Here is a 14,040-nt window from a genome sequence, read left to right on the forward strand (position 1 = left end):
CTGTTACTGTGGCCCCCTGGATCTGGTTTCTGCGATGAATGGATGATGTTAATGTGGAGATACCTATCCACGAGCATTGAAGTCGAATACGGTCAAAGATACTCCGTAGATAATCTTGCATGTGTAACTCCAGAAAACTATATATCATGCATCTCCATCCGTTCAAGAATCATTCAGCCACTGCTCGCTTAGACATAGTAGACATGGACAATCACCCCTAATATCGCAGCGGATAGACCTACGATTAGAAAATCTCCGCCACATCACAAGCTCAGAAGACATACCGCTACGGGAAGAAACAGAGACGCATCCATATCCTACAAATATGCACAGCACTACCGCGTTCAGTAAAAGTGAAAAAAGGACTCCACTCCCACTCCCCACTCCCCTGACAAACTACAAAGTGCACCTACATAAAAGAAGCGCCAGCCTCCCTTCCAAATCCAGTCCAGACCATTCCCATCCAGCCCAGCCCAGACGAAATGCTATGCTACATGGAGGAAACCAATTCATCAGTCTTTTCTCTCCAGTCCTCCTTCCACTCCGCTCCATTCATTCACCAGGAAAGAATATAGAATTTTGCCCACCCGTCCGACGCCATGCCTTCACGGAATTTTGCAAAGTACTAGGGCCAGACAAGAAAGGGAGCCTTGAACCCAGAATCGACTCCCAAAGACATTAAGTAGCAAGGTAACAAAATAAGGAAGCTCCGTGCAATGCAGTAAAGCCTCTAGACCCTTTAGACCCGGTACGCACGCAAATGCATTCGACAAGTGAGCAAACAAAAACGTGGTGTGTGACATGTCGTGCGCCCTGGTGCTTCTCCCTCGGGCATCTCAGAATAGTGGTAGGATAACGCTCGATGATCTAGGCCATCGGCCGAGGGCTCTGTTGAGCCATGGCACGAGCATCGGCGAACAGTGCACTCATCAATCGCTCGACCTGTTACCATCGCTCCGTTAGCATTTTCCCCCGCCATGGCAGCGAATCAAATTCACAAGTACGTACCTCCGGTGCCGCTTTGACAAAGGGCAGGTCCCAGAATCCGTATTGGCGGTTCTTCAATATCTCAAGCAGAGTCACGATGAGGCCCCAAGGGTGAGGGCGATGAACCAAGAGGCGTTCCAACAGCACTCGTACGATGACTTCCTGTATACCTAACGCTTGTGCCTCGTTCTTTGGTGGTCCAAATAGATGGAGAAGCACATGGCTGAAGTAGTGCGTGTGGGCATTGGGCCAGCGGAGCTGGTTGGCAATGGCGCTGACAAGATGGAACTGGGCCTCGGGGCGGAATTGTTTCGCCAACCTCTCGAACAGCTTCGCCGACGAAGAGTTAGACTCGAAGCTGGGTGTCTTGGAGCTTTGGCTAGCCAGGTCTGCGTTGCAAATGTAGAGAACAAGTGCGTGGATCAGCTTGGGATCGGCCGTTGTGGGGAATTGTTCAAGGCCCGCTGGTTTGGGCTCTGCATAGTAGGTCGCATTGCAGATTCTCTCAACGTCCTCATTCGACGGCTCAGACGCTCGTAATACGTCGTCCACATGTTGTTTCATACCGGCCTCCGTCAGCATACGATCAACATCTGCCCTGATGACGGGAAGAGCGCGAACATCCTCCAGGCGATCCGTCTTCAGACCGGCCGTAAACGGGTCGGGCATGTCGTGGACAGCTGAAGGATAGGCACTGACGATGAGGTTGCGCACCTGTGTGCTGCGCATCGGTATGCTGTTGCAGAAGCGGAAATGGTAATCGGCCAGAAACTCGGGGAAGTCATGGTGGATGACAAGCAGTACGCGAAGTACGCCACGGTAGAAATTCGTAGCAACAAGAGTCTCCTCACCTGGCCGGATCAGGCGTCCAGTGTATTCAAGAAGTACTTCGATGAGCCGCGCGTACATGTCCCATCGCTGTACCATCGAACCGCTCTCATGGGGGCCATCATCCAGCATCACGGGAATGAAGATGCGATGGGAAATGAGTGTGAGCCATTGATAGGTGAATAGCGGGAAGGCCTGAGGCTGTAAAATTAGGAATGCTTTAGCCATGGCAAGGAACAGCTCTGCTTTGATTGCGGCCATGGGACCTTGCTTCGTCGCCTCGTGCAGCTCGTGGAGAATGGTGGAAAGGAGTCGGAAGTACGCCTTGGGGCTGAACCTCTCGCCACGAGTCTTCTGGTGGTGGTTGAGGACAAAGACGATCAGGACCAGGATGCCATCGAAGTATCGGACCTTGCTCTCCCTCCCAGCTCCTTCCTGCTCACCATGATAGCCGACGAGAAATACGATGAGCTTGGCGAGGGCGTCGACGTGGATAGTAGCGGTGTCGGGGTATCCTGCGCCGTACAAAGTGACCTGCTCGTATGAAGCTACGGAGACGTCGAGACACACTCGCAAGAAGGTGATCGACTTCTCCCTTGTCTCGAGAACATGGTTCTTATGTAACTGGTGAATGAAAGCCACAAGCAACTTCCTAGGCGTATCGGGTAGCGCTAGATGGACCCACTCGCTGAACACATATTCAAGCTGGTCATTATCCTCAGTGGAGGGAGGGGTTAGGGGTTGCTCGGCTGACAACGCCTGCAGCTTGGACATCAGCTGCTTGCCAGAGTCGAAGTCGGTGTCTTCAGCGAGCCAATTCGTGAGTGCGTCAATAGACAACGCGAAGTCAGCGCGCAACGCGCTTGGATTGTCGTTGAACAGAACCTCATCCATCAACGCTGACAGCAGCTCAACGGCAGCGACACGACGCTGCATGATGGCCTTTGCAATCGTTGTGTTGAGACGGTGAATGTCCATGAGCCCAATCTCCAGGAGACTAACCATGACGACAGGGTTGAAGAATCGGTCATCGTCTTGCATGGTACCAAGCCATATCAGCACCTGTCTTGAAGTCTGCGTTGACATCGTGCACAAGTTCATCAACAAGCGCGTCAGGACTTCGACTTCCAGACGGCGGAGCTGTTCGGAGAAGATGTACTGAATAACTTGTAATGCCAACCTCAGAGAGATTGCGTCCACCTCCGGAGAGTATTTGACAGCGGTCACAAGCTCAATGAATGTTTGCTGTATCGAGCTCCCTTCGTTCAAGCTGCTCATCCGTTCCTCGGGCGCCTCGTGGATCATGTGCACCATATCGGAGAGTATCTGTTCGATATTGCGTTGCGGGCGTTCGGGCACCAGAGGTTCCGCGAATCCATTGAGTTGTTGACCAGGAGCTTGAGACACTTGCATGTTTGGCAAGCGGCCTTGGGGTACGTTCTGTCGGGTTTCAACTGACGCTGCTGCTGGAGTGGAGATATTGGGCAGATTCGGTACTGGCGCAAACTGGTCTTGCAGTACATCTGGGACCTGTCGCCCGCTCTCCTGAGGAGCGTTATTGGCATGGGGCGCACCGCGAGGCTGCCGCCCAAACTCTTCGTATATAGCCAGTTGCTCTCTATTTAAGCCTCCAGCGGTCTGTCTGTAAGGCTCTGGGATGAAAAAGGCCCACTGGCTGATGATACCATCCTTGAACGGTTCGTTGGTCCGCTGGGTGCGCCAAAGTCTGCGAAGCCGCACCCTGTCGTCAATCTGTAGGTCAATCTCGGTCAACGAAGCTTGCTCCGCTGCCTGCTCCACGATGCTGCAAACCAGATCCAGGTTGTCGTTGACAAACATCAGAAGGTGGCCTTCAGGAAGTGCCTGCTCAGGCAAATTGGGGTCACGAGCCATAACGCGGATGTTGTTCATGATGCTCATGCGCAACGGTTCCTTGCAGGTTACCAGAGCAAGAGCACCCGAAAGCGACTTGACCACGGTATGCGCCGCACTCCGCAGCTTCTCCTCATCAGGTTCCATGGCAAAGTCTTTCGTGATGAGCTGTGAGGTGGAGATGGCCGCAATGGTAACGGAGCGTTCCACGACCGGGGCGATGATCTCTTGGATAGCTTGCTGTACCGCCGTAAGGAAAATCTTCTTCAGAGTTGCAGCGGGGACATTGCTGTTTCCGGTAGGCGGGTAGATGAGCTGATTAGAGAAATCTGGGATGGTGTCGGCGATTGCAGCTGCAGAGAAACGCTCGCTCGAACCTCGAGCTCGATTCAAGCTCATGATAGCCAGGTCACTGAACGGTTCAATGCCATCAGGTGGGAGAGGGCCCATATATTCTTCTTCCACGAGTGGCCTTGTTCGGATAGCGTCTGACGGCTCAATTGACGAGATTTGGAGGCCGAGCGCTTGTGCCAGGATCTCGATAGCGAATTTCTGTTGGAGTTTGAGATCTGGATCTGCGTAAAGCTCTGCCAGCACGCGAAGGATCTCCACCAGCCAGGGGTTTGGATATTTGAAGACTGTCGAATTCTTCGCTTTGGCCAGAACCCTGCAGGTGAAGAGAATAACGATGACAAGGCGATCGGTATTGTAGCCCTCAATGAGGAGATCTTTGAAGGAGATATTACGGAACAGGATGGGTTTGTCTCGCTCAAGGGTGAGTGAGCCCAGCCAATCGCCGAGATTCTTGAGATTGGATTTGTCGGGAGTGTTCAACTGTCCATCTCCATTGAGTAGTCGGAAAACGGAGACATAGGTCTCGCGAAGCACTTCCGCCCAGAGGTCTTTGTCGTCGAAGAGGTCCAACATATGGAGATATAAATCCTGATAATTGGGTTGAACCTTTGCTCGTTCTTCAACAAGATAGCTTGCGAACCATTGATGGTGTTTGGCCTCAATGGCGTCGGCAAGTTCTTTGAACTTCTCATGCAAGTTTTGCTCCGACAGGTTGTTTAGGACGAATAGAACCCTGTCCTTGATCTCTTCCTCCGGTTCCTCGTAGATATCAGGGTGCAGCGGAGGGTCCACATGGAGACAGGAGAACCTCGGAACAGTTGGCTCGGCTTGTTGGACAGCATCGCCTACAGTGTTGCCATTAGTAAGACTCAATCCGTTCTGAGGCTCCCCGTTCAGCTCGCCAACTTGCTTCACCACTTCCTCGGCCTTTGCGTATATTTCAGTCCCTTGGAGGCCCGGTACAATGAGAAGTTGGTCGCAATAATTCGGCCATTCGGGAAGACGATTGGCAAAGTGCAAGAGGGCCTGGAGGCCGAATTTATACATGGAATCCTCCGGCCTATACTCCTGCACCGCCTCAAGCACCATGGCCAACCCCACCTGAAGTGCGATGCGCGACAGCAGATTGAAGTTGATGATGCCCCCGAAAAGCACTGCTGTCGTTGCCAGGGCCTCCAGTGGGTACTCTCCGAAGCAGTTGTACTCGTCGAACAAGCCATGAATCATACAGGCGAACAAGTCTTGCTCAGCAGGGTCGCGAGATTCTTTGTACTTCCTGAGAATGTTGATGATGTCGCGCACATCGCTCTCCCCGCTGTACATGTTTTTGAAATGCTCTTGCATCTTCTTATCGGCCTCGTCCGGGAGCCTGTTGCCAGCTTCGCCATTCTTATCAATGATGTCATCCACGCCCTCGCCATAGTTGATCAACCTTGGATAGGCCTGGATACACGTTCGCTGAAGGGCCACTAGCTCGGTGTCCGGAAGGCCACAATCTGCGAGGAACCACAGCAGAGGGTGCACAGTCTTTACCGCTAGCGGTAGGCTCAAGGCCGGATGATCGTCCCGCAAACTTTGCATTTCATCTGAGGCGCGCGTGTGGAGGAAGTTGGTGAGGACCCGGCGGAACCACGTTCCACTCCGTTCAAACGTCTCGCGAAGCCATGGCTCGATATCAAACAAACCGACAGCGTGTGCCTGTGCTGCGAGATCGAGACTGAGATCGTTAATGCTGCGAATGAGCGTCTCCAGCCAGCCAAAGGATCGAGCGTATTCAAAGACTAAAGCAAGCTGCCTCGGATCCCTGTTGTAGTGCTCAATGAACTGCTCAACCAGCCACCGCGGGTCCTGTTGCCAAAGACCATAGAGCACGAAGTTATAGTGGGCTAGCTTTCGTGTGAAATACGGTTCGAACACCTGCTTAAGGGCTTGTTCTTGAAGTATTCCCCAGGGCTTCGGGACGGCAACTGCGGAGACCAAGAACTCGGCTGTATGTGGATTGATGATCGTACCCGGTATCCCAAGCAGGTGTGCGACGTGATATGAGTCCTCTGTCTGGAAAATCATGCCGAAGAGAGCCGACGTTGCGTCAAGAGATATGAAGGGATGTTTTACCGCCGTCTCAGCAACGGTCTTGACATCATCCGGTGCGTCTTCGAAGATCTTCATGGTGAATGACGGGCGTAAGCGAGGTATCTGCGAAACGTCCAGCTCCTCGGGCGTCGTGGACAAGAAGCAAATGAGGAATGAAAGCTGCGTCAACTCATTCTTCCACACACCACCCCAGAGTGCTTGTATGTCGAAGGATGTGGAGTCCACGGCTACAGGGAGGAGAGCGTTATAAAGGGACAGAAATTGAGGTTTGGTGATCCGAAGCCTCTCTCGGTCGAACTGTTTCACAACGTCTTGGAAGTCCAGGTTCTTGCCGGTGCGATGTTCACGAAGCGCGGCGACAAAGGCTCGTGAATTGTATGCTTGCCCCTTTTGAAATATTGCCATGTATAGGAGGGCATTGGCAACCTCTCGAGGGCTTATGTCGCGCACTTCGGCTGACGCGAGCATGTCCTTCCAGGCTTCCAGATTCGCCGTTCCACGAGGGCCTGCACGCAGCACAGTCTTCACCAGTTGGTTTGAAGGCCCATCCAGAAGCTCACTAAGAAAAAGCACAGACTCATATTCCGTCGGAGCCTGCCCGTGGAATCGGGTCTGTAGGGCATACACGAGGTGCTGCTTGTTCATGTCGGACCAGTTGGAAGGAGGGTCCATGAGCAAGCGTTCGAGGAGGGCAATCTCGTAGTCGATGCTGGCTTGTTCATGAGCGGAAGGGAAGGGCTGTTTAAGCGCATTCAGGAAATCTTCGGTCACGTTTGCCAGAATCGCATCCGCTATCGGCACGTAAGCAGTTTGCAATGGAGCGGTTTGGATCACTCACCCTTAGCCCGTATATCACTTTTACTTGCCGATCTGCAGGCGAGGGCAAAAGCCATCTTCGCAATGGGATCGAGCTGGAAATGGGTCATGAAGGTGGAGAGGTCAAAGTCGCGAAACAAATCCCCGTCATTGCTGTCGATGGACTCGGCAATTTTGGCGGGCTGTTTGGGATCGGTACGAAGCTTTTGCATCTCGGCTAAAAGAAGGTCATAACTGCCATTGGGCTCGACGTTTCGACCGCCGCTCGGGAATAACTGGGCTGCATTTTGCTGTACTAAGCGGCGGAAGTACTTGGTGAAGACGTCCATGCCGTGGGAGTCAACGAGCTATTCCGTGTTAGGTTGAGTGTACGAATGGATTGGCACCCGTAGCCCGAGGAAGGAGCCGTAGACTCACCTTGCGTATCTGCTCGGTTTGCGTGTCCCACTTGGCCCTATCCTTGTCGTTCTTGAGGGGGCCGAACTGGCTGAGCAGCAAGAACAGCTGCGCAATGACAATTCTGGAGAGACTCTGGTTTGAGGCGCTCGAGACCGAGTTGGAGGCGCTGGGCGAACCGAGGGTGCTCGGGCCTGAAAGTGAAGGTGAGTCGCGAGCCAGTTTTGAGGCCCCTCCGCCGCTGCTCGAGGAAGCACCCCCACCCTGCGATGCAGTTGGCAAGGCTGCGGCGGAGGAAGCCAGTTGCGAAGCGGACGGCGGCGCTATGGTTCTGGCCCGGGAGGACAGCAGCTGGCTGGGCGGGGCCTGCTGTCCTGGGTGCGAGGGCGAGAAAGGCGACGAGGAAGAAGCTGCAGACGACTTGCGGCTGCCGACGTGCCGTATGGAAGCGGGAGGGAGGGAGGGAAAGTTGGAAGACGCAGGTGAGAAGTGCGGGGGGCGCGAGGCGTTGGGGGATGGGACGTTGGATTGATCGTGGGCGATGGCGGTGGAGATGGGTGGCAGGCGGGTGCTCTGATGATGTCTCGAGGCGCCCCAAGGGTGTTGCTGACTCATCTATACACAGCTCCCATGGGTATTGCGGACTGTGGCGGGGAGAGGGCGTCGGTGGGAGTGAATTGGGGATGGGCGAAGAGGTGCGTTGGCGGCGAAATGATGGTTCTGAAGGGTTGAAGCAAAGGTCGTGATACAGACGCACGGCCCACCTGATCCATCTTGGCAGAGTTGGCGATTTTCTGCGTCAACTAGACTATAGATTTATCTACTCATTTGGCTTGCTCCAAATCTTACTTATTACTTTGTCCTATGGTATTCCAACCATACCACAAGGCTGATTGCCTGCTCCGGAGTACGAGTGCTCCAGGGCTTTCACCCCCATATGTATCATCATGTGACACTGAACAGCGCGAGACGACATCTATCTACTTCTTAAAATCTTTTTACACTCCGCTACGAAAACGGGCCGACGGCGCAACGAAACTGACTGGAAAGAGATCATCTTCTCCTCGCTTGGGATTTCGCGTCCAAGAATCCTCCCGATTCAGTTGGTTTCATCAGGTTCTCAGTGGCCATGAGAAGAAGGTGGAAGAAGGCCACCAACGATACACTCAAGCAATAACTGCTCCGACTCAGCCAAGTTCCCAGGCGCCTACATGACCATGGCGAATAGTGACCTTGGACACACGATATGAGTACGAGACGATATGTGGTGGGTTCATAGGGCTGAAGATGCCAAGCATCGTTGCCCCGGTGAACGAGTACAAGTAAACACATCCCTGCCCCCCGGCTCCCGTTCCCCAACACGCTGCCCTAGACTCTATACTTACTACTCGTGTTTCTTAACCCCATATCAATTATATTCATATCCACACTTCTTACCCTCCCGCTACTTGACATAGCGTGGCCTTGCTCCCCTATCACCTTCGTGACCCCATCCGACCTTCGCTTCGCAGTTGGATACACACAACACGACAACAGCAATGCCCGGTCCGCCAGGCAAAGAGGCCTCGGAGCCGCCTTCGGTCAATCTTTCTTGTGGGATTTCCCATTTACGTGCTGAACTGTCGACCCGAGATCTGACGATTGGTAGTTGCGAACAACTTCTGGGGTAAAGATGACGCTGGCGTCGGCCCCATGCTGGAGCGAATGCACAATGCCAAAGTAACCTCAGACGAGCTCAAGTCCTTCTATGCGGGTATGGCCCACGTGCCCTGAATCTCGAACCGCATACTGACGGATGCAGCGCGTGCCGCAATCGAAGACGAATATGCTCGGAAGCTCCTCAACCTCTCCCGCAAACCCCTCGGGTCCTCCGAATCTGGGACGCTCAAACTGTCCTTGAACGTAATCCGTGAACAAGTCGAGTCCATGGGGAAAGCACATCAGAGCATAGCACAGCAGATGAAAACAGAGCTCGAAGAGCCGCTCGCCGCCTTTGCGGGTGGCCTGAAGGAGCGGCGCAAGATCGTTCAGAATGGAATCGAGAAGCTCCTCAGGACCAAGATGCAGCAAACGGCCGCCGTAAACAAGACGCGCGACCGGTACGAGCAGGACTGCCTCAAGATCAAAGGATTCCTTGCCCAGGCCCATATGGTCATGGGTCAGGAAGAGCGGAAGAACAAGGCCAAGCTGGAGAAGACGCAGATACAGCTCTCGACCTCTAGTAGCGAGTACGAGGCTGCCGTCAAGGTGCTGGAAGAGACAACTGGCAGGTGGAACAGAGACTGGAAGGCCGCCTGTGACAAGTTCCAGGACCTGGAGGAAGAGCGGATTGACTTCACCAAGAGCAGTCTCTGGACCTTTGCAAACATCGCGAGCACAGTCTGCGTAAGCGATGACGCTGTATGTTTCGTCCTCTCTCCACGTTCTCCCAGACTAACCGCATCGGCAGGCTTGCGAGCAGATCAGATTGTCCCTGGAAGACTGCGATGTGGAAAAAGATATCACGACCTTCATCAAGGAGTCGGGAACCGGCCAGGAAATCCCAGACCCTCCAAAGTTTATCAACTTCTGCCGAGGAGACGCTGATACAGCATCGGAGGCCTCAGACGAAGGTAATTATTCCGTGGCCCAATTCCAGAGGACTATGAATCCCGCATACAGAGGGGCGTCACCTCAGCCTTCAGTATTCGAATCGCATCATGATCCAAACAATCCCTTAGCCAAGGAACTTGGCCATGAAGAAACGAACGCTATACCATTGCAGGAACCAGCCATGCCTCCGCCACGCCAGCAAGCACAGCCAATTCCAGCAGCTCAACCCATGCCTCAACCGGCACCACAACAATCCAGAGGGGTGCAACCCGACCCACGTCTGATACAGGCTCAGCAGCAGGCCCGTCAGAACTATCAACAGAGCCAGGTGCCCCATAACGACTATCCAATGGATGGTATGACACAGTTCTGCAGGATAGGCGCGCCATCAGACCGCAGTACAAACCCAAGCCCAATGCGGCCGTCCAGCAGAGACTCGCAGAGTGACTACTCAAATCCGACCTCCTTCTCCAGCGTTGAGCCCCCAAGCGGATCTGCGTCCCCAGGAAAGCCAATGGCACCAGCAAGTCCCCAGCCTGTGGAAGAAAGGCCCGAGCCTAAGAGGAAGGGTTTCTTCCAGAATCACAGCCCATTCAGAAGGCGCAGCAAGCACGAGATCATACCGCCAACATCGGTTTCTCCAAACAGAAATACCTGGGGCGCCGCCAGCAACCGAAGGGACGAAAGTAGAAGCCCTACGAAACGCTTTGGGGGAGGCATTCTGGATACTGACGGGCGGTCAGCAAGTCCAGAGCCAGTCGATCCGCGCGCTAACTTCCAGCTCAATATCGGCAACAATGTTTTCGATGTTGCCTCACCGGATGCTCATAGTCAGAACAAGGCGCCGAAACAGGAGCAGGAAGAGCTTGATCCCATCGCTCAAGCACTGGCCGAACTCAAAGGTGTCACGAAGCAATCCTCGTTGCGGGTTTCCGCGGATCGTTATGCCGGCCTCGCTACTCCTATACCCCCAGGTACTCCTGCTGTAGGGGCAGCGCCGACGGGAAGTGTTCCCACTCCTCTTACAAACGTCGCTATCAACCCGGCGCAGCGAGAGCCGCCTCCTTCTTATGACCAGCCGATGTCCCGTCTCGGTGCGCCCAAACCCGCACATACCTCTCGTGCCATGCAACAAACTACGCAGCGGTACATTGACCAGAAGGTCAACATGTTCAACACCGGCTCTACCACGCGCCCTCCTACTCGCGGCGGCCAGGAAGCGCCCCGTGCTGCCTCTCCCGCTCCCCCTCGTGCTGTCAGTCCTAGACCGGGGCCCTATCAAGCCCAGACTCAAACCGCAGCTGAATACCGTGCCGTATCACCAAGCCCTCGAGCCCCATCGCCGAACCCCTACGCTGCTCCCAGTGGTGCCGGGCGACCGGCCTATGCGCCCTCCGTGGCAGGAGGCAGGCAAGCTCAACAGTCTCCCAGCACATACACACCTACCACCGCCCGCCCACCTGTGCAGTCGCCGGGCTCATACAGCTCAGCAGGCCCGGGTACCCGGCCTCGCGCTTCAACCGCAACAACGTCCGTCAAATCGCCCTACGGTAATCCAACGAGCAGAGGCTCCTACTCCTCCTCCCGTGGCGGCTCACCTTCCCATACCGCCGTCCCGCGCGCTGTTTCGCCCCAACCTCAACCCCAACCCGCATACGCGTCCACAACACGCCCTATCTCCAGAGCAGCAGGCCCCCATTCCCGCGCCGCAAGTCCCAATCCCGCTTTCCGCCAGAGCTACGACAGGCCAAGCAGTTCCCGCGGAAGCGACATGGCGCTGCAGTTGGCGCCTGGGCCTGGAAGCGAGAGGGGCGAGGGAAGTGTGTATGGAGGAAGTCAAAGAGGGAGGGGAAATAGTACGCAAAGCCAACACCAGAGACCTATGAGTTCGTATTATGGTGGTGGGGATCCGGGTTATGGAGGTGGAGCGGGAGGGATGGGGGGACAGCTTAGCACGCGGGTCAGGAGTAGGAGTGTGGCGGAGCCGAGACAGTATACCAAGGATGGGAGGATGATTTTGCATTATTGTAAGTGGAGCTTGTTCTTCCTTTCCTTTGCTTTTGGGTTGAGTCGTTGCTGACTTTTTCTACCCGTAACAGCACGAGCAATGTACACGTACGCGGCGCAGATTCCCGAAGAACTCTCCTTCACGAAGGGGGATATCCTGGCTGTTTTGCGTCTGCAGGACGATGGGTGGTGGGAGGCTGAAGTGGTGGGGAAGAATGGTCGACCTGGGCTGGTACCAAGTAATTATCTGCAGAACTGCTAGGGTGGTTCTGTGGGTGATGATTTTCGGCGACAAAGAGGTTGCGGTGTTGAAGGGTTGATGCTGAGGTGGAAGGGGGATGATCAGAGCGCAGGGAAGGAGACGAAAGGAAGGCGAAAGGAGAATGAAAGGGCTGCCGTGGGTGGACCCCGAGCCAAGGCGGACAAAAGTAAAGACGCAGGTGGGAAGAGTATACCAGTGAGGGTGCAGGGAGGCGAGAGGTGCTTTGGCTGACAATCATGCGCCGGAGTGCTCGTGAGCTTTACGTTTGATGTCAGGTTCTGATTGATGTCGATGCTGGATGGGAGTTTCATACCGCCTGGCTTGGTTTCTAGGTGCTTGCCATTGCCGAGATTGATTCACGCAAGGCGTTGGGGCGTTTAGGGAGGGATGATGATGAGTGTTGGTGGTGTATGATATGAGATCTATCACGTAGCGAAATCGACCGTCGTACACGAATGCATTGCCTTTTACATGATTCACTCCGTCCAGGAAGAGCGAAGGAGGTGTTGCCTTGGTAATCCCGACTTGTATGCCTTTGGGATTTTCGCTGTAGTTATTAGCGCCTTGATTTTGATTCATATCGAAAGGTTCTGCGTGAACCTCTGCTGATTGCAAACAGATGCGATGGATCGCTGTAACTCGTCGATGGTTCTCGTTACTATCTCCTGTCTCCGTTCTTTTCCCCTTCCACGGACCTATCCACGGGTGAGCGAGTGAGCCGTAATTCAGCGCCTTTACATATGCGCAAACTGCTTCAAGAAAATCCATCGTAACACAACCCACCAGCGAAACACAATTGAACTACATGTTCTAGGGCGTGTCTGGATAGTAAGGAGGTTTTAGTATTGCTGGCCTTGTGTGCGGTTCTTCTGTATCAGTTGCATTAACGCAAGTCCAAGTCCTATCACGTTTTGGGACACAAGGTGGGGAATTGCAATTGCTATATATACTTTAGAAGACAGTTTATTGTAAAGGTTTGGACAACTTTACGGGCTAGAGCGGTTGCGATGGAGACTCGCGCTCGGTGGGGGGATTAGATCGTCCTGCTTATAGGTATGTATACTGCTGTCTGTATCTCCCACTGTTAGGAAGGGGTCCTATCTGCGTCAGGGGCACTCATCGTCAAAGACCTCATATACGTAATTGTATTTATAAAAAACAAACCAATCATTGGAGTATCAGGCGATCGGCACACCAGCCCGTTCATGCGGTGTGTACGGATCAGCATCGTCGACAACGACGTACGATTTCAGCAATTCCCCGCGATGGAAACTACTGTAAAATCTGAAAGCATACAGAGATGCAGTTTGAGCATGATCGCACCACAGATTGCGGCGCCGGTGCCGTTGTAGGAGTCGGGGAGGTTTAACAAAAGAGCTGGTTGTTGCTATTATCCTGTTGTTACTACTAGGATCTAATTGACTTCGTATACTCTGAACATCTTCACCTACGTTTCAAAAGTAGAGCCCGGGATATCAGCGCCATTCCCCCACGGCGTGCGGAGCTATGTCTGTTTTTCACTTCCCAAGAGGAGCCCGAAGCGCTTGAGGATGTCTCATGTACTGCATGATATATCGGCGATATCTTTCGATGGAACTATTCTCCACCATTATTATATCCCCCTATATTGGGTGAGAATTGATTCCATCCCTGGCATGCGTCAGTTCTGAAGGGTGAAGGCTGCACTGTGAAAGATGCTTCCGACTAGTGCGCCCCGCACGAAAAGGAATCTAGGGGGGTTTTAGGGTAGACTAGCGGGATAGATGTCTTTGAAACCGTATAAATAATCTTTTTATTTAATTTTGTTAAATTCCTAGGGCTATAAGCGCAGA

The 14,040-nt window shown here is 53.7% G+C and overlaps 2 protein-coding genes across 2 annotated transcripts; one reads left to right on the plus strand and one right to left on the minus strand.

Annotated features, from left to right (window-relative positions):
• Window positions 1-774: 774 nt before the first annotated feature.
• On the minus strand, window positions 775-8,049 carry EI97DRAFT_118912 (Not1-domain-containing protein). Its single transcript, XM_033793016.1, has 4 exons — window positions 7,369-8,049; window positions 6,974-7,298; window positions 1,009-6,926; window positions 775-942 (listed from the first exon to the last, which is right to left on the minus strand). Exons 1-4 carry the CDS (start codon window positions 7,960-7,962, stop codon window positions 868-870), a joined length of 6,912 nt encoding a protein of 2,303 aa, XP_033657853.1. The 5' UTR covers window positions 7,963-8,049; the 3' UTR covers window positions 775-867.
• Window positions 8,050-8,724: 675 nt separating this feature from the next.
• On the plus strand, window positions 8,725-12,325 carry EI97DRAFT_118930 (uncharacterized protein). Its single transcript, XM_033793017.1, has 5 exons — window positions 8,725-8,940; window positions 8,996-9,100; window positions 9,149-9,747; window positions 9,797-11,966; window positions 12,039-12,325. Exons 1-5 carry the CDS (start codon window positions 8,886-8,888, stop codon window positions 12,206-12,208), a joined length of 3,099 nt encoding a protein of 1,032 aa, XP_033657854.1. The 5' UTR covers window positions 8,725-8,885; the 3' UTR covers window positions 12,209-12,325.
• The last annotated feature ends 1,715 nt before the right edge of the window (window positions 12,326-14,040 follow it).

The sequence above is a fragment of the Westerdykella ornata genome, assembly GCF_010094085.1.
Source record: "Westerdykella ornata strain CBS 379.55 unplaced genomic scaffold EI97scaffold_2, whole genome shotgun sequence".
Lineage (NCBI taxonomy): Eukaryota > Fungi > Ascomycota > Dothideomycetes > Pleosporales > Sporormiaceae > Westerdykella > Westerdykella ornata.

Coding starts and splice junctions, on each gene's coding strand:
- EI97DRAFT_118930 (XM_033793017.1), top strand. CDS start 8,886: ATGCCCGGTCCGCCAGGCAAAGAGGCCTCGGAGCCGCCTTCGGTCAAT. Junction 9,101..9,148: donor GCTCAAGTCCTTCTATGCGG/GTATGGCCCACG, acceptor TGACGGATGCAG/CGCGTGCCGCAATCGAAGAC. Junction 9,748..9,796: donor TCTGCGTAAGCGATGACGCT/GTATGTTTCGTC, acceptor CCGCATCGGCAG/GCTTGCGAGCAGATCAGATT.
- EI97DRAFT_118912 (XM_033793016.1), bottom strand. CDS start 7,962: ATGAGTCAGCAACACCCTTGGGGCGCCTCGAGACATCATCAGAGCACC. Junction 7,299..7,368: donor AAACCGAGCAGATACGCAAG/GTGAGTCTACGG, acceptor AACACGGAATAG/CTCGTTGACTCCCACGGCAT. Junction 943..1,008: donor TTGTCAAAGCGGCACCGGAG/GTACGTACTTGT, acceptor CGATGGTAACAG/GTCGAGCGATTGATGAGTGC.